The sequence below is a fragment of the Carettochelys insculpta genome, chromosome 26, assembly GCF_033958435.1.
Source record: "Carettochelys insculpta isolate YL-2023 chromosome 26, ASM3395843v1, whole genome shotgun sequence".
NCBI classification, from domain to species: Eukaryota; Metazoa; Chordata; order Testudines; family Carettochelyidae; genus Carettochelys; species Carettochelys insculpta.
In genome coordinates this window covers 3,212,460-3,232,498 of record NC_134162.1, presented here as the reverse complement: position 1 = coordinate 3,232,498, position 20,039 = coordinate 3,212,460, and the positions used below count along the sequence as shown (strand labels likewise).

General features: G+C 54.1%; 1 protein-coding gene across 2 annotated transcripts in view; it reads right to left on the bottom strand.

Moving 5' to 3' along the window:
* The window catches only part of ADORA1 (adenosine A1 receptor), a 59,850-nt gene that overhangs the window by 3,619 nt on the left and 36,192 nt on the right, over positions 1 to 20,039 (bottom strand). For both annotated transcript variants that reach the window (XM_074977640.1, XM_074977639.1), the window contains exon 3: positions 5,503 to 7,399. In XM_074977640.1, the coding sequence (XP_074833741.1) occupies positions 6,703 to 7,399 (697 nt within the window). In that variant the 3' untranslated portion in view covers positions 5,503 to 6,702. The remainder of the gene's footprint in view (positions 1 to 5,502; positions 7,400 to 20,039) is intronic.

Sequence of the window (20,039 nt, the reverse complement as noted above, 5' to 3'; positions counted from 1 at the left end):
AGTCCCAGCTTAACACTCAATTACATGAACCTGGCTTGGCTGAATAGGTCTCAAAGAGGAAATGAGACTCCCTGATCTACAGCAACATCAGCAATAACATACACCCACCTGGAGGCTGCCGAACAGGAACGTCACCCTGTGCAGGTCGCATACACCCACCTGGGCTGCATTATTCCCAGATTAGAGTCTGCAAATGGCGGGATTCTAAAACCATCCCTAAGTTAGCTGGAGGGAGAGCGTGTTTGTAGCGTGTGTGACGTTACCCTTGAAAGTCAGACATTTCAATTTCTTTTAACGCTGCGGTGGATTATGCCAGCAAGTCCTCTATCCCACGAGGCAGACAATGGGTGTACGGGGGCAGAGTTAAGGTTAATTAACACAGATTTGTTTTGGTCCATGGGTTTGACTTCTGGGTTACACGAGCGTTGAACGTTCTCTGTGTCAGGGGTGAGCAAACTTTTTAGTTTGGGATCCACTTTTCACCCGTGCCTGATCTTCAGAGACTGAGAGTTTGTTAGAGGGGATTTACCTTTAGTTGATGGCGGAGTGGAGCACGTTTGTAACTTGGGAAGTTCTTGGTGTGTCAGCCAGAATGGCAGCTGTCACTATCGGATAGTTGGGGTATTTTTAGAACCCTTTACATGCACTCAAGGCCAATGGAAAAGAGGTGAAATTCAGCAAGTTTTCTGCCTTTCATACCACACACACCTTCTACATGGGACACCCATCTCCTAGTAGGCCTGGGCTCCCATTAGCTAACTGCTGGGGTGGGGAGGCGCACAATGACTTTCTAGCCTTAACGCCCTGGCATGGCTGCAGGAAGCAGACAGTCCGTGTCCTTGGCTGAGACAGGCCTGGGGAAAGGGAAATGTTCTGCTCCGGCTAAGAAACCACATGGGGAGAGCGGCAGACTTTAGCCTCGGGTGGAGCTCCTGCTTGGAGGAGCTCTTCTATGGGAGACGCTCTAGACCTTGGAGTGGCAGTGGCCGGTCATGTTCAATACTCTCGGTTACAGGCAAACAGATCAATGACTGAACAGCCAATGTCACAAAGCTGGAAACAACTATGTGCCAAAGGAGCTGGGAGAAAGAATTTAAGCAGAGCAATGGGGGCAATAACTGGCAGCTGTGTAAGAACCTTTCACCCCTAAAAGCCATAACCACATGATGGCAAAAGGCTACCCTGGTTAAAGAGCCAGCTCTCCTTCGAGGGGAAGTGAAAGCAGATATAAAATATTATATATAAAAATGGGAAAAGGTGGCAGTGATAGCAATGAAGATAAATTAGAAGAAGGACTTGTAGAAACCTGATAAGGGAACCAAAAGATGCAAGGAGAAGTGTATGACCAACGGCGTTAAGGACCATGTGGTTTTGAGATTACAGAAGGAGACACGTGAATTGGAATTCATTGGCAAGTTTGACACATTTAGCCTGGGGCCGAACGGAGAGTTCAGCGACCTTACCCACTACCAGGGCAATTGCCCCGCCTTTGATATTCACAGAAATGGTCCCCGTGACACGTAATTTACTTCTTCCACTGGTCCTATTGATGACAGGTGACCACCCCCTTTTTTTCTTCCCTCCCTCTGACCCCGCTCTGTAAACCCTGAAATCTTCTTATTTACTCCAATCTGAAAAATCTGAAGAAGTGGGTCTTACCCACAAAAGCTCACACCAAATAAATAAATCTGTTAGTCTTTAAGGTGCTACAGAACTGCTGGTTTTTTGTGAAGCTGCAAACTAACACAGCCACCCCCCTGAGACTCTAAGTTTTTGATGTATGTCAAGGACAAAATAAATCATAACCACGGTACTGGTACCTTCTGGTTCATGGTACTAGATTAAAATGGTGGAGTTGTTAATAACATTGGAAGAAAGGCAGACATGCTCAATAAGTGTTTCTGTTTTGTGTTGGGGAAAAAGACAGATTGCAGTTGTTAGTTCAGCTGATAAAATACTTTCCATTCCAGCAGAAACTCAAGAAGATGATAAAGAGCAGTTACTAACATTAGGTGCTTTCTAGGGCTGTGTTGTACCATTAACGGTGATTTTCAGCTTGTCTTGGAACTCCTACTAAGTTCCACAGAAGTGGAAGAAAGAATATTGAAAAAGAATAAACAGGACAACCTGGATAACTGTAGGCCTGTCAGTCATCAATTGTGGGCAAGATAGCGGGCGTCTGATACCAGAGTCAATTAATAAAGAACTAACAAAGGGGAATATAATTAGTGCCAATCACTGCCGGTTTATGGAAAACAGTCTGTCAAAGTAATTCCGTATCTTTTTTTCTGATAAGATAACAAGTTTGCTGATGGGGTAATAATGTTAATGTAATATTGTTAGACTTCTGTACAGAATGCAATTTCTATTAAGAAACTCAAATGAACATGGCACATATTAAATGGCTTAAAAGCAGACTCACAGATAACTCTTCAAAGGCAAGGAGGCAACAGTGAGCAGGGCTGTTCTAACGGAGGTCCTACAGTCAGGGTTCCCTGGAATCGGGTGCTGGCACAGCTGCGGAGGAGAGTTTCAATTGCTGCCTGGCTAATTAGCTGCGTGCCCATGGCTACGGTTTGTGTTTCTATCGGTGGTGCACATTCAGATGTGCCTCAGTGTGCATCAAATTTATTCCGCACACAGGTGGAAAAGATTAGAAGGAACTTTCCCCACAGGGACCTTTTGTTATTTAACACCTTTCCCAGTGACCCGCAGAAAACAGACAATCATCCCTGCTCATGGGTGCGCAGGATAAATGATAAAGGACGAGGGCAGGTCACTGATACAGCATCTAGTGAGTGATTATCTGGTGAGTGGAGCACAAGCAACGACGTCCATGTGTAGATTACACCCCACTGGCTGCAGAGGTAGTGCAGGTGTAGCCGCCTAGTGCAGGGACAAGCAGGCTGCGTCCCTGCCGTAGTGGGTAGCTGCAGGTGTTCTTGGCAGTCACTCGATAACGAGTGGGATGTCTTCATGTCACCCTCCTATTTGTGAGTCCGTGGATGGCTGAGCAGCCCGATTCTGGACCTGCAGATCTTATGACAGAAGGCACAGGCATTGGTAGCTGTTGGAGGGGTGTGGGGCAGGTTTTGACACCCTTTTCTTCTCCACCTCTCCTCATCTGCACTGCAGTGGGACCTCCCAAACTGCAGCTCCCCCTCGTGGATTAGTGCTGTCCATTGGGGATGGTCTTGGGCAAGGTTCTCCCAAGCGTCAACACCAAGGCTGCACTTCTTCATGCAGGCCTTCAGCATGTCCTTAAATCTCTTCCGCTGGCCCCAACACTCCTCTGTCCTTCCTCCAATTCGGAAAGCACAATCTGTTTTGGGAGGCGCTGATCAGACATCGGAACCACGTGACCAGTCCAACGAAGCTGTTGATGAATGATAATGGCATCAATGCGGGTCATGTTCAGCTCTTCCAGGATGCTAGTGTATGTGCGCAGGTCACAGCAGGATTCTCCTGAGGCAGCATTGATGATATTGTTCAAGTACACTTGTATGTTGGCCAGGTTTCACATGCATACAGTAGCATCGGAACAACCACTGCATGGTATCCAAGGAGCTTTGTCTTGGGATCGATGTCCTGGTTCTTGGAGACCCTTTGTCTCAGGCGGGTGGAAGCAGAGCTTGCGTGGTTCAGGCGATGCTGGATTTCTGCATCAATGTTGACTTTAGCAGAAAGACGACTTCCAAGGCATGGGAAATGCTCCACATTTTCCAGCCGTTCTCCATTGCCTTCAATAGACTGAGATTGTCCCGTCGGTGAGGGTTGGTGGAGCACCTGGGTCTTTTGATGCTCCATGTGAGGCCGAGATTCTCCGATGCGTCAGTGAAGGCACTCAGGATGGGCTGAAGGGCTGGGGGAGAAAGAGCAGCAACCACGTTGTCATGCGTGTACTGGAGCTCCATGATTGTGGCCAGGGAGGTCTTGTTTTAGCATTCGGTCTCCTGAGATGCAAAAGCTTCCCATTCATTGGTGCGGTGCGGGTGTAGCCGCCCAGCGCAGTGACAAGCAGGCTGTGTCCCTGCACATCAGGGACAGGCTGTGGCTGAGGGAGGCAGCAGGAGAGAACTGAGCCACCAAACCACTTCCTGTGGCAGGACAAGACCCCAGCAATGGGCCAGGCCCCAGCAGTGTGTCGTGTGGCTTGGCCTGGCTGAACACAGGGAGGTTAGTGCAGGGGTGGGCCATAACTTTGGATGGGGGCCACTCCAAGCATTTGGCGAGTGGCCAAGGGCCGCACTCTTTCCTGATATGAATGGAGGAGGCGCAGGGCCTGGGACGGTGGGTGCAGAAGGGAGCTCAGGGTGTGTGTGGGGTGTGTCTTCTGGTGTGTCTTGGCTGGCTGGTCTGAGCTGCCCCTCGCCGGCTGTGCTGCTGTAAGCCCCTGTGCCCGAGGGGTGGACGTACAGGCACAGACCCCATGTGCTGCCGAAAGACGTGGATGGTGCAGACATACCCTGCCCGGCGTTCTGTGGGGCGTATGCACCGCCATGCGGCCAGGAGCAGGGCTTGCCGGCTGCCCTTGCCGTGGTTCTGTGGAGGACATGTGGGGTGCGGGGAGCCGGCCGAGCTCCCGGGGGATGCTGTGGCTAACAGGGCCTGGCATGCACGGAGCAGGGCCTCTCGGCAAGGCTCTTGTACCTCTTGCTGGTGCTGGCGCAAGCAGAGCTGGGATCCTGCTCTGGCTGCGTCCGCAGTTCACAGGAGAGGTTGGAAGTCGGAGAGGGCCCACAGAAAAGCCATACGAAGGGTTAAAAAACCTGCAACCGCCCCCCTGCTGCAGGCCCCGCCCCTTCCCGCGGGCGGCCCCCACCCTCACCCTTGGCTCCCTCCCCTGGGGCAGGATAGGGGGATTACCTTGGACAGGTAGTGGACAGCAGCAGGAGCGGCAGCTGGAGGAGGTCACCTCTCTCCTTGGCCTCCCCCCCGCACTCACTATGGGGTGCACCGCTGCAGCCTCCTGGCTCACAGACCTTCGCATCTCCTCAGGCAGCTGGAAGTCTCCCATCCGCCCACAGAGAAATGGGGCTCAGGAGGGTGCGGCGGAGTGCCACGGGTAAGAGCTGGGGGGAGGCAATCCCATGCGACTGCTGCTGTCTTCCCCTGCCACCCGCCCCTGCCCCAGGTAACCCTTCCCCTCCTGTCCATAGGGTAGGTGGGGCACTGCGGGACGCCTGAAAACGGAGGGTCTGGGGTGGCTGTCCCACCTTGTCCTATAGATGGGATGGCTCCGGTTCTGCTAAATGCTCTTTGCTCCAGAATGGGCCTGAGAACCTGGCCTGAGCCAGTGGGACTCCCCCTCTCCATGAGACAGGCAGGAGTGGGGCAGAGGACACAGAATGGAGCCTTTCTAGGGGAGCTCAGAGTTCAGATCAGAGATCCCTGAGACAAGGAAGCCAAACTTGCTTACCTCAGGAAGGCCTCTGGCTACACTCTGACCAAGGCACGAGAGAGAGTAAAAGTAGCCCTGTGTGCTGCCAGGCTCTGTCTTACCTTGTTCATGAAGCACGGCTGGATGTTAGGAAAAATGTTCACTGGGGCGGTGGTGAGGCTCAGCAATGGGTTCCCCTGGGAGGTGGTAGAATCTCTTTCCTTAGGGGTCTTTAAGTCCTGGCTTGACCAAGCCCTGGCTGGAATGAGTCAGTTGGGGTTAGTCCCGTTTTGAGCAGGGGCTTGAATGAGGTGACCTGTTGAGGTCCCTTCTAACCCTCATCACCTATAGTTCATCCTGAGTCCCCAGCTGAGCATCTGCACTGGGAATTGCATGTGCTCCCGGGCCACCGGGGTAAACTAGTACAGTTGGAACTAAGGTGACCATGGATGTATGCCCGGAACTACTACTTCCAAAACAGGTTGGGCCTTCTCCTACCACCGGGACCTCCCACAGATCGGCACAACTTTGCACGCACTGCTATGACGGTGGGGGCACAGCCACATCTGGTACCGGAGAGGCACAAACCTCTCAAAAAGAGGACTGTCCAGCTCAAAGCCAGACGCCTGGCCTGCTAGAGGTGGGCAGCTTAGCCCCTGTCATCTGCCTAGATCCTGACAGAACTTCTCATCAAAATAATTAGCTCAAATTTTGAAATGGGTCTAGTCACTATGGTGCCCAGGTGCCTCATGGAAACAGTAGTTCGGGTCCTTCTACTTCCATTCCCCAGGACAGGCTCAGCTCCATGGTAGGACTACAATTCCCATGATGCAACACTTTCCCCACTCAGGGAAGGGAGGGGCTGTGTCACAGGAATCCTTATGGGAAACGTGGGGCAGAGGGACACGGGGCCATATACAATCTCGACCCACTTCCCTGTCATCTCGCGCTGTGCCCCTCTGCCGTTCCATGCCCCTTTCAGGTCTGAGCAGCCTCTGGCTCTGCCGGCGCTCGGCGTGAGCACAGCCGTGAGACCCCTGGGAGCAAGAACCCAGCTGCAGAGCTTCTGTCTTCCTTTTATTGGAGTCAAAGACAAACCACATCCTTGCCTGTACAGTTCTCCTGGGAATTCCTCGATACAGACAAGTGCAGCCTACGCTACCCGAAGAGTCCGACAGCTGTGAATAAATAATGCCCTAGGCTAGCTCCTGTAAACACCTGCTTGGTCTGACCGTCCCCAGCCCCCTGGGTCCTGGCTGTCCCCGCCCCACAGCAGCCCTGGAGTGCATGTCCAGGGTGAAGCCACTTGGGCTGTCCGGATACTAGAGGACCTTTTGCAAATCGAGGTAGGGCATATCTGGGACAGGCCCTGCTCTCTCCAGAGGCCAGTTGCCTAGCTCTGTGTTGTCTAGGGTGTTCGCATTCTTGTCGGTCTCACAGCAGATGTACTGGTGCCAAATCTGCAGGAAGGTGACCCTGAATTTCTTGATGCGGAAGGCATAGACGACGGGGTTCATGGCGGAGTTGCCGTGAGTCAGGAAGATGGCGATGTAGATCAGGATGCTGGGGGTCTGGCAGGATGGGCAGAACAGGGTGATGCAGTTCAGTGTGTGCAGAGGAAGCCAGCTCAAAGCAAACAGGAAGAGGACCAGGGCCAAGGACTTGGCGATCTTCAGCTCCTTCCCATAATACTTCTGCGGGTCCGAGGAGTTGGCGGAGACCTTCTTGTCCAGCTGCTTGCGGATGAGGTTGAAGACCTCCAGGTAGATGATGAGCATCAGCATCAAGGGAGGCAGCACCCAGATGAAGAAGTTGAAGTACACCATGTACTCCATGCTGATGACGTTCTCAAACTGGCACCTGATGACGAATGACGTGTGGCTGCCGTTCGCCTCCTGCGTCCTCATCTTGTGCAGGTTGTTCCAGCCAAACATGGGAGTCAGCCCCACGAGGAGGGAAACAATCCAGCAGCAAGCGATGGCCACAGCCGCTCGTTTGGGGGTCACCACGTTCTTGTAGCTGTGGGGGGACAAAAAACACCAGGTGGATATAGACACAGGGAGAATCCCAGCTCCAAGCCTGGCAGCAGGAGGAACCTTGGAGAGCTCGGTTCCCAGAGTCACCCAACCGAGTGACCGGGTCTGCAGGAGAGCCCAGGCTGGGGCCATGCCAGGTACTGAGCTCCTTGGCACCTCTGGCCGCAGCATCCAGCCCCGATGACTGCCTGAGAGGGAGGTGATGGTGCCCTGGGAGGGAGCCCAGACAGGGGAGCTGAGATGAAACAGACAGGGAGGTCAGAGGCTGGAGTGGAGAAAACTCCTGAGCTATGGGGGTGAGACCTCTGGGGTGGGACAGAGAGAAGGCTGGGGACTGAGTCTGGTCTCACCCCAGTTTTACATTTACCTCAGAAGAGTTACCCTGGTCATAGAATCATAGAACAATAGAGCTGGAAGAGACCTAAAAAAGCTATCAAGTCCAGCCCTCTGCTCTAAGCAGGACCAAAACCATCAGATCAGCCCAGCCAGGGCTTTGTTGAGGTGAGACTTAAACACCTCCAGGGATGGAGACTCCACTACTTCCCTGGGCAGACCATTCCAATGCTTCACCAGCCTCCTAGCGAAAAAGTTTTTCCAAATGTTCAACCTGGACCTTCCCAACCGCAACCTGAGACCATTTATCAGAGGAGCGCTGGGCCCAACTCGGTGAGCTCGGGCGGAGCAAGGCCATAGGGAGTTTTAAACCCCCAGCCAGTGCAGATCAGAGCACTCCTAGGTTATCTGCTCGCAGCTGTGGCTGAAAGCAGAGCACTTCATTCCACTCCACTGGTGGGAGCGTTTCACACTCACTTTGCACAGGGGCAAATGTCGCACATGGTGCGGGCAGGGGAGAATCGGGCCCTGAGGGCCGTGACAAAGCTGTGCCCCTCCTGTAGGTTGTTGAAGGGCCATAGCCACAACGTGATGGCCTGTTGTATCACCATGCGACACAAGGATCAGACGGCTCGGGCACGGCGACGCTGGTGTGCGACAGCCGAATGACGGTGCGGCTCTCTGGGACTGTGCTCAGGGGAGCGCTGTATGGCTTGTTCAGCTGGTGCGGCCTGGCTGGCTGTGACCTGGACTGCCCCACAGAAAAGTCCTGACTCCAAGGAAGCAATCAGCAAAAAGCTGCCTGCTGTGCCAGCTTGCGGCTGCAGGAGAAATTGATCCCGCCCCCCGCCCCGGGTTGGTGAAGAAAGTTTCTGATTTGTCCTCCTTGCTTACTGTTTTTGGTTCTCTGTGCCTTAAATATTGAGTCTGTTCTGGTCTGGCTATGGTCTGAAGAAGTGGGTCTGTTCCACGAAAGCTCACCCAATAAACTATTTTGCTAGTTTTTAAAGTGCTACTTGACTGGTTTTTGTTTTGATAGTGTATAGACTAGCACGGCTTCCTCTCTGTTACTATTCATTTCCTAATGTGTCCCTTCCCAAGTTCCGAGGAACTCCTGCTGTATCTTAGGTCTGGTAGGAGGGGTGGGAGTGACCCAGACCGCTGGCACTCTGCACTGCTCAGCTCTGCTCTGGTTCTTCAGAGCTCCACTGGTCCGCCTGTCACAGGAGAACATCCTGGGCTTGTTCCCCTTAAAATATTGTTGCGACTGATCAATAGAGCCTGAAAAAAGTTTTCTGTCGGAACAGCAGGTCTCGCTGTCCCTGATTCTGCAGAAGGTCTCCCAGGAGGGTCTGGGCCCGGGTGAGCACCCAAATTTCACCAGCACTGAGCTGACGGGCGGGAGGGGTTGAAACTTTAACACAGAATGCCCTTCTGCCAACTGTTTGTTGGGCGTTTCAGTGAGATACGGGGGAACTCAAACAAACTGCAAAGTGGCACCTTCCTTCCCAATCTCATGGCTCCAGGCGGCATTTCTTGGGTGCTTGTGGGGTCATAATCCTGCCTGGTGTCTGGTCTTCCAAAGTCTCCTGGGGAGATGAGCTCTGGAGCTCTGCTGCCAAAACCCAGCTGAAAAGGAACTGTCCCCCCAAATGCTTTGGGGCATTTAAAACACTCAGAAAACTAAGTAAGGGCTCGGGCCCATGGCAGGTCACCTTGCACTTCAGGCAGCTCTGTGGGCTTGGGCTGTGCTAATGCCCAGGATGTCATCAGGTGTAGCGTGTCACACCCCCAGAGCAGGACAAGGCGGGAGGCGCAGATGGACAGGCTGCTAGCACTGACCATGAATTATTCAGTAACCATCGGGGCTCTGTGCATCTCCAGCGGAGGGGGGTTTGCCGCAGTCTGTCCCCACTGGTTTCCGCTGCTAAGCTCCTCTTGTCTGGGAGATGATTCCTGTCCACAGAGGGGCGGCTGGCTCCCACGGAGGCCTGAGAGTTGCGCTGTTTCCTCGGTGAGCGGAGCCTGTGCTCTGAGCTAGTGATTTATGCTCCAGGCATGGAGCAGCCTCTGGGAAACAGCGAGTGACTCAGGGCAAAGACACCCAGCCAGTAGGGCCACCCAGGAGCCATGGGACGGGGACGGGGAGCAGAGGGGTGAGGCCGGGTGGCTGGGGTCAAGCCTGGGGCGCTTCGGTGGCGCCGTTCTCTGCTCGGCGTGGCCCTGCAAGTTTGACCCAGCTGGGAAAAGGGATATTTCTCACTTGCACCGACGGGGGCTTCCTGGATGAGCCACCGGGATCCCACTCCAGAGGGCCGCTGGCTCCCAAGTTGCGCCTGGGGCGGGCTAGATGTTCTGGCCCGTCGCTGGAGTGGGGCGTGCAGGCCCCAGACTCGTGAGGAGGGGAGCACCTCTGGCAGAGGGACAGCTCAGAGACAGGGGAGGAATCTGCCTGGGGGGCTGTGCGGGGAGCAGGGTGGAGTGGGCAGAGGGCGCGACTTATTCCTCACCTGCTCAGCAGTGCCTGGGGCTCTCTGGTGGGATGAATGGGTCTCCAGGGCCCTGAGGACCCCGCTGAGGAGCCGTTGCAGGCTCGGACCAAGGGAAGCTGGTGGGATGGCCCCTCTCTCTTGCCCATTGGGATCCCAGAGAGGCACCGTGGGTGTATTTGAACCGGGGGAGAACAGGCCCTGGCTGAGAGCCCTGGCCGGGTCTGTGACAGTACTTACATTTGCCTGGCTGGCACGAAGCCCCCGAGGAGTGAGAGTGGGGATGTGGGGGTGCAGGGGACCTGCCCCTGCTGGACACTTGCCCCACCTTGCCCAAAAGCCTGTCGGTCTGCGGGGAATGGTATCGCCCACAAAACTGCCCAGGTCATGGAGACCTGGGGCGTGCGCACGCCCTGCCAGACAGGCCCCATCCCCCACGCTCCCGCCTGGAACGGGGCACACAGCACTCACCCCCTTGCCACCCCCACGCCATCCGGGGCTCCCCTGTCTGGCAGCATCCCGCTGCTGTCTTGTCTTACGCTCTGACGGGAGGCACCTGGGGGCAGGGGCTGTCAGTTGATTCTGCTTGTGCAGCACCGGGCACAACGAGAGCTGGCCCACATCTGGGGTTGCTACTTGCTATGGTCATGTAAACAACCCCTCCAGCCTATGCCCTCAGCCCCACGGCCCCCCCCGTGCTCCACTACACCCCCCACAGCGTGGCCCCGGCACAGCTCGGTCACATCACAGCGCGCCCCATTGGCACCGTGCTCAGTGCCCTCCCTGCACGGTGCCACCGATACCGCACATGGCCTCTTCACCCACCTGCACTCCACAACGCACAGACCCCACCGCGCACGCTACTGGTGCCTCACACAGACGCCCCACTGCCCACTTCTCCTGGCTGCACCCCCCCCACCTCCCTCGCAGGCCGCGCACACCACCTCCCTGTCTGCGCGCACAGGGCTGCATCAAACCCCTGCCCGGCCCCCCTCATCCTTCCGCCACCCGCCCTAGAGCTCCCATCAGCCCTCTGCACCATCCGTCCCTTGGTAATGGCCACCCGTCTGCTTCCCCTGCTGGCTCCAGGCTCGCCTGCTGCACCCACCCATTCAATTCTCAGGACTCTAGGGGGTCTCACAAGCTGTACGCCCCCTAAACTGCACCGCTGCAGAACTGCCTGTGATGGGGTTCAGGGGTCCCCACGCACTGCACCCTGTCCGCAGGCAGGAGTGACTCTCACTCAGCAGGTAGAACAGGAAGTTTATTAGGCGACAGAGGCCCAGTTTCTCACAGAAGAGTCAGTGCAGCAATCAGAGACAGTCATTCCAACCCGTCCTGGGGAGAGGAGCCCGAGGGGTGCCCCTCTGGGGTGTAGCTTCCCCCTCGCCCAGCTGGCTGCCTTCCAGCTCCCTCTCCCCCAGCTTCTCACTGCCGCCTCCGATTCAAACCCAGCTCGGCTCCTCCCTTCTCTTTGTTCAGGGCAGAGGTGTTACCTGCCAGCCTAGGTTATAGCCCCAGCGTCATCCTTAGCCGCTGGGAGCTGCTCTGCTTGTCTCACACACATCCAGCCTGAGTCTCACACATGCACCCCCCAACTCCATCACACTGCCCCAGGAGCAGGGACCCTCAAGACAGCGCCTCTCCTCAGCTGCGTCCAGCACTTACTGGGTGGGAGGCCAGACCGGCGATTGGCTTAACTTTAAATATCAGAAGTGGAGTATGCCTGAGACAGGATCAGTGCGGGTGTGCGTGAGCGTGTGAGAGTGAATGCACATTTCCGTGTCTGTCTGTGCACGTGCGTTTGTGTGCACTTCCTTCCCCAGTGTTACCGGGCAGTGTGTAATCCACATCAAGGCAAGACGAGGCCACAGGCGTCCATGATGAAGGGAGAGGCGCAGGACAAGGCTTAGAACAGCACTCGTGCAAGGTCACTTGGGAGACATTAACGTGCAAGTTCTTTCCACAACAAGGGTGCAACATTGCACTGTTACCCCATCTACCAAACCCTGAATCACCACAGAATCGTAGAACCACCGATGGGACCTCAGGAGGTCATCAGGTCCAGCCCCCTGCTCAGAGCAGGACCAACTCCAACTAAATCATCCCAGCCAGGGCTGTGTCAAGCCAGGACTTAAAAACCTCTGCGTCTGGAAATCTCACCACCTCTCTCAGTGATGCATTCCTCCTAGTGAGCTGGTTTTTCTCATTCCTGATGAAGTTAAATAATGGCCTTAGGAACACCTAAGCAAATCAAACCCAAATGCCCTACACCAGGATTTGACCCTGAAAACAGAACAGGATCAGAGATTCCAGCAAATCTCTTGGATGTACTACATACCGAGTGTCCAGGCCCTGTGGTAATGGGCAGCAGCATAAACCTCTGTCAGACAGAAGCATGGTATTTTATGTCCCCCCTCGAGTCCTCTGTGCTCTGCCAGTGCCTCCGGACCCCCTTCCGTCTCCTTTCCCAGGCCTTTTCCATCTCCACCCCACTCCCTCACCTCACTGAAAACACCCCCGCAACACAGCTCCAGGCACGGAGCCCGGGAGACGCGAGGGACCGCTGGGGTGCGAATGGGCCCTCAGCTGCCTTTGGCCTCCATCCAGCTCCAGTACCGTTTTCACCTTCACTTGACTCATGCTGAAATTGGCCCGTCTCTGTGCAGGGCTGACATCCTGCGGAGCCTGGCACCAGTGCAGGTGCTCAGAAACTAGCACGAATAGCGAATGCATCCCTGAGTGCTACGCCTCGTGTCTGGAACTGGAGAAAAGCACCACAACAGCCAGAGCCGGAAGTTCAAACCAGACCCGTTCACACCCAAGGCAGGGGCAGATGTCTCACTGTGGGGATGGTAAACCCTGGGACCATCCCTCCACCTTGCCCCTGCCAGAGCAATGACATCTCTTGATGTCTTCTGACCCAGACCGGCACCTTTCTACAAAAGGGATTTGCAGCACATACAAGTTATGGGGCTCAATACCGAGATAACTGGGTGAAACGTAATGGCCTGTGCTGTGCAGGAAGCCAGACTAAATGAAGTAACGGTCCCTTCTGGCCTTAAACGCGATTAATTTACACTTTTATTACATCCCCCTTTGGTGTGCGCTAATGGGTTTTTCTTCTCTCTTGGTTTTCAGCTCCACCAATCACCACGCTATGGGAAACTCTGGCTGAAGAGCACAATACACTCACGTTACAATTACAGTCGTTTTCCAAAACAACGCCTGCTTTAAAGCTCAGCCTGATTCCACTCCCAGCGGCCACCTCTCATTTCAAGTCAGAGTTGGCGACTGAGGCCCTGTTGACATTAGAGAAATTTGCACTTGTGTATTATGCATAATTATTCCATTCTCCAGGGCACACCACTAATGGAGCCAGAACACAGGTTGTTTTTGTTTTTCGTTCAAAAGGGGTTTCTTCCTTGCAAAAATGTTTTTCTAGCAGTACAAGCACGTTTACAGAAAACGACCAGGTCAGTCGGAAGTTTTCAGCTTCTTTTAGGCCTCACTTGAAACAAAATATTTTCAGGTTTTGCCTCCCCTGCCCCCCAGTATCCTTTTTCCAGGGGAAACTAAAAAAAGAATCCTTTAGAGAAAAGCAAATCAACGTGAAATATTTCCATTTTGGGTTAACAAAAAAATTAACATTTCTGAGATACTTTTCACATTAAACAAATATGGTTTGTTTCTTTGGATTTTTGTTTGGAGAGAAGAACTACAATTTTTCAAGCTCCCCTGGCCTAGCAGATGCCCTGCGCTCATACAAGGCAAGTCTTACGACGGTGCTCCGTATTCTAGCAAGATCCCTGTGTAAATCAATCAGAGAAAGATTCTCTAGTGAAGGCAGGACTCAGCTAATCCCATGGAGCGGGAGAAGAGTGAGAATGCACAGTCCAGCTGAAATGCAGTTTATCTCCGTTCTGATTGCAGAGAACTACAAGCCAGACTGGTGGCTGAGCTCACCGAACCTCCCCCTGACAGAACTGCTTTGATCTCTGGCCGTTCCTTTTCCCCGGCCTGTCCTTGCTTCAGATCTTGCAGATTCCGCTGCACAGAGGCCTGGAGGACGAGCGCTCAGAACTGGGAAACCTCAGCTGTTTCTCCAGGAAGTGTTTAAGGACCCGTTGTAAAACAGATAAGCACGTACAAGGTTGAAGTTGGAAACTTATTCCCAGCTGCTTGCTCACCAACTGCAGCCGGCTCCGCCGCACCAGAGCCGGAACACAAACACACTAATTTGTCACTGTTCTTTCTTTCTGCTGTGGCCACCCCCAGAAGGGTTGCAGGGTGCTGGTCACATAACACATGCACGAGACGTGAGCCCCAGGCTGTGTCTTATGTGCCTACAAGCTCTTGCTTCAAGGTCTCAGCCAGTCCCTTGTAGGGGCCAGGGTGGGCTCCCCATCCGCTGTATTCAGGGCTTGGTTTTTAAATCTCCGTCCTCTGAACCATTGGGGGCGGCCCTAGTGGGAGACAGGCCAAGGAGCACCAATGGCACTTTGTGGTGGTACTGAGCGCTGCTTTCTCAGGCCCAGGGCGGCCTGTTTCTTGCTAACAAGCTCTGGGTCTCAGTAGCCGCCTTGTGTGGAGCTGGCAAGGAACTCCCCGTCCCAGGTCATGGTGGCCGAAACCTGGTTTATTTGGCCTTGCTCTGCAGCACGTGGGTGTGGGTCACATGTCAGGATTAGCCGGGAATCCCTTACGTAAGCTGTGTGCTGTCAGTAGGGGGCTTTGGGCACTGTGCACCTCAGCCCCTCCTTGGCCGCTTGGGATTCCTAGCCCTCCAGTCTCACCTCTGGAATGGAAGGTCCCTGAGATGGCTCGGCGCTGTCCCCAGCGATGAGCCTGGACAGCGCTGGTGATGCACAAGGCCTGGTGGTGAGCAGGGCTCAGTGGCGTGGTGGTGGGAGGAACACGACCAAGGGGATAGTTCCCAAGCAGTCAGGTCAGCCCCCGGGAAGCAAAGATGCCCATGCATTTGGGTAAACGCCACGGTGCCTTTTTTATAAGCCTGATCCAAAGCTCATTGCAGTTAACCTAGCGGGAGCCTTTCTGCTGGGCCGGTAATGGGCTCAAGCTCCCTGTGCAAACTGCACCAGCACAGCCAGGGAGTTAGATGTTCCCCAAAGCCAATCCACCTGCTGGGAGCCTCTGCAGCTCTCCAGAGTTGCCCCGTGGACCAGTGCACTGAGTCCCTCACTGCCCCCACTTCTCTGCTCCAAAGCAACATGAAGAAGCAAATTAGACACAGTCCCAGCAGCTCCAAGTACTGGTCCTAAGGCTAGTAATCAACAGGGCAACGAGAGACACGGCAGCAACTGGGGCTCAGTCGCGCCCAGGAAAGCTGTGAAGAGGGGGACTTGGGCTTAAAGTACCTGGCCAGGCATTGGCCTTGCTGAGCTCTGCTCAAAGTTCAACCTCAGAGTTCTTGTGCGGCCGTGGGCCGGTCACCCCAACACCGCGTGGGTCTGCCCCTTCTGGGGTTCACCCTGGGGGCGCCAAGGGCAGGAAGGGGCTGTGCACACACAGAGCCAATGGGTCTTCTCCTGCCTTGCTGCACCCTCAGCCTGGCCTTTGCTCGAGAGCTGGACAGGGATAAGGTTGGGTTTCCACCTGGGCCTTATTCTAAGCTACAAATTCCCCCCTTCTCCTGCAGTAGAAAGCTGCCTGGTCCTGCTTGCAGCAGCTGGTGGGGGCGGGCAGTGGCACTGCCCTAGCTCTGTCAGCAGAGGTAACATAGTACAACTAACAAGCATGGGCAAGGCCGGAACAGTGCCAGGCAGGTTGCTCTGACCGTCCCCACTCTGCTGCATCTGGAGAGGCTCCTGTCTGTTCAATGGTGAACACACGAGCTTCCCTTCCAGCTCGTTACTCAGGTGTTTGAGCAGAAGCAAAAGCAAACGGAAACCATAGTCCTGGAAGAAACCACTGGCCCTGGTCAGTGGGTATCCATGCCGCTCTGGAGGGTGCAACAGAGATGACTGAGGGTCTCCCTGCAGCTCTTTGCCCTGGCGGCTGTCCAGGGCCCGTCTTGGTTCCTGCTGTAAGCTAGAGCAGTCCAGGGGGGACAGGACGCCCTCTGGTTGCTATGAAAAACGAATCACGAACGCAGCAGATCGCTAGCAGCCGGCTGTGGATTTGCTGGGTTCGCGAGTCACACTGTCACCCCCTGCCAAAGCTCTCTGCGCACAAGCCACCACCGCTCACGTACTGAAACCACAGCTTTAGCTGCAGTGTAAACCATTACCCCCAGCAGCATCCTGCTCCCCGGTTCTGACCTGCACGCACACACAGCACTGGCATTAAAGGCAGGGAGAGTTACTCCTAGGCCACTGGAAACCAGGATTTCATGTGTCCACACTGGGGTTTGCTCTGGTTTAACTCAATCGGTTTTTAAACCGATTCTAGCAAAGCCTATACAAGTTCTGGGTGTGCAGGGTGGGGAATACAGAGTGCCCTGTTCCAGCCACCCCAGAACCAGAATGGTCGGTTGTTGGTAGCTCTGTGGCAGTGGTGATGAGAAGTAGGAGAAAAAATATCCCTGCTGCAGACACTGACCAGCTCTGCCTGCAGGCCCCCTTGTCATCTCTGCCGGTCTGTGTTTCCTTATCTTATCAATGAGCAGAGTCAGGTCAGATGAGCATCGCTACCGGAAAAGCACTAAATGTTGGATAAATGATAGAAAAATAACAACAATCAGCACAAATGGGACCAGGTCTGTGCTGTAAGCCTTGTCAAAGTGTCAGATTCTGGAGGTGGCGAGTGGAGGAAGCTGGGTCCAGGGAAAGCAAAATGCAAATGTGATGGCTGCATTTGCTTCTGCCTGACAACTGAAGCAGCAGAAAGGCTCCTCCTCAGGACACCTGGATGGAAATGACTGAGCCCAGGGGAGGAGGGGAAGGCAGGGTGAGAGGGAGAGAATTTAAAGAGCAATTGAAGACAGATGGACTGAATCAGCTGGAGAATAAATTGGGAACTGATACTTCCTACTGCAGGGCGAGTGGACAACGGCCGGTGAACGAGAAAATGACAGGTCTGCAGAACGTGCCTAGTGAGGGTCACTTGGATGGAACAACAGGGAAGACGTGCAAAAGCCACTGGTCTCCATCCAGAAGTTGGAGCACTTTCCTTTGCCCACACAGGGAGCCCCGGACAGCTGCCTTATGGTGGCTGCAGTTACCCAGGAATAAAAGTGCTTACAGCACTGCAAGCATAATTCCTCTGATTGTCCCCAGTTCTTTCCCAACATTTTCTTGTCCCACTTAGGGTCACCCCACCCAGCATCTGATGAAGTGAGTCTGTGCTCACGAAAGCTCACTCTCAAAACTTTTCCGTTCGTCTATAAGGTGCCACAGGACCCTTCGCTGCTGTTACACCCTCCTAGTGACATAGTTTTTCCTAATATCCAATCTAGACCTTCCCCACTGTAATTTGAGACCATTGGTCCTTGTTTTGCCATCCGTCACTACTGAGAATAGCCTCTCTCCATCCTCTTTTGAGCCCCCCTTCAGGAAGCTGAAGGCTGCTATCAAATCACCCCTCACTCTTCTCTTCTGCAAACTACATAAGCCCAAATCCTTCAGCTTCTCTTTGTAGGTCACGTGCTTCAGCCCCGGAAACATTTTGATTGCCCTCTGGTGGACCTGCTCCAATGCATCAACACACTTTCTGTACTTGGGGGGCAGGGAGCCAGAACTGTCTGCAATAGTACAGATGAGGCCTCTCCAGTGTTGAGTAGAGGGGAATAATAACTTCTCTAGATCTGCTGGAAATGCTCCTCTTAATGCACCTCAATATACCATTAGCCTTCTTGGCTGCAAGGACACACTGTTGGCTCACACCCAGCCTTTCATCCACTGTAATTCCCAGGTCCTTTTCTGCTGTACTGCTACTTAGCCCATCAGTCCCCAGCCTGTAACAGTGCTTGGGATTCTTCTGTACCCAGTGCAGGAGTCTGCACTTCTCCTTGTTGAACCTCGTCAGATTTCTTTTGGCCCAATCCTCCAATTTGTCTTTGTTACTCTGGACCCTACCCCTACCCTCCAATGTATCTATCTGACCCCCTAGCTTAGTGCCACCTGCAGATTTGCTGAGGGTACAATCCATCCCCTCATCCAGGTGATTAATAAAGATGTTGAACAGCACCGGCCCTAGAACCGATCCTTGGGGCACTCCACTTGAAACCGACTGCCAACCAGACACTGAGCCATTGATCACTACCCATTGTGTCTAACCATCTAGCCAGTAACACAGGGAAAGCCGTGCTAGTCTTCATACTATCACAACAAAAAAAAGCAGCCAAGTAGCACTTTAAAGACTAACAAAATAATTTATTAGGTGATGAGCTTTCGTGGGACAGACCCACTTCTTCAGATGATAGCTATACCTTGATTACTCTTCTGGCTCTCTGTGCCTTAAATATTGAGTCTGTTCTGGTAGAGCCATGGTCTGAAGAAGTGGGTCTGTCCCACGAAAGCTCATCACCTAATACATTATTTTGTTAGTCTTTAAAGTGCTACTGGGCTGCTTTTTTTGTTTTCATCTGGCCCGCTTTCTGTCCACCTTGAACTCCGTTTATCCAATCCGTACGCAACAGTCCAGTGTTCTGGCCGGGTCTGTCCAAATTCCAGGGAAAGCAGACTGCTTCCCTACTCATACTGCATACAAAAGCCATTCCTGCAACATTTACCACACATGCAGCTTTCAGGCTGCAGGGCTTTGACTTTCCACCAGCTTTGCACTTTGGGAGTCATTTTCTGGGCACATTTACACTCCATGCTGGAGACGGACTTTCCTGCTCTCAGAGATGTACCACACTAGCTCTGATCGTGGAGTGCGTTAGAATGCCTGCCGCGCTGGGGACCAGTTGCCCAGAGTAACATCTGATTTGAGACACTGGCAACACTCTCGGGTGGCTAGTCTCTGCCACTGCTTGCCTTGCCTTGGCTATATCTAACCCATTAACTTCAATGGTGTTAGAGTCTGTATTTCTCCTGGAGCTGGGATTTATAAATCCAGACCCACCAGAGTTCGCTGGGAGCTGGCATCGGGCTCGATCGAGGGGAGTAAGTGGTTGAAATTCCACGGCCGGTGTTACAGGAGCTCAGATGAGCCGATCACGTGGACTCGCCTGGCTCTAACCTAGGGATTTACGGAGAAGGACCACATGCAAGCCCCAGACCGCCTGGAACTGCCAGCGCCAATGCACCCTGGACAGGACAGGAGCCAGCCAGGGCAGAGGAGAGAGCGGGCCTTGAGGCAGGCCATTCGTGTGGCTCTTCAGCAGCCAGTCCTGCTGCTGAGCTTCTCCCCAGCTGGTTCAGGAATAAAACCAGACATGATTTCATCGAGCATTGGACAGGGGCCACCGTTTTTAAGAGCACCCTGCAAACGAGGCCCAGCCGCTGGGCTGGGGCAGTTCACTCTTAAAGAAGGTGGCCCTCTCTCCCCATCTGGTGTGATGTCCCACATGCTGTGATAGTGAGGTCACACCAGCAGGGTTGGGGCAGAGAGCTCCTTCAGATGGCATCCCTTGGGTGGCGTGACCTGGCACGCACTGAGCACGAGCGATCACACTGGCAAGGCTGGGAGGCGCTGCTTCCAGACGCACCCTAATGTCTGGTATTCTGGGAATGCCTGGGAAGCTGCCTCGGCGTGGATGTGTCCGCAGCAGCGTACGTCCTTCTGTTCCAAGCTGCATGCTCGTCAGCCTCTGTTTGCACAGATGGAAACGACACAGCGTTCAGGGCCGGGCTGACCCCGGCTCAGCTGCTGGGGGTTTTACTGGACCTTCTCTAG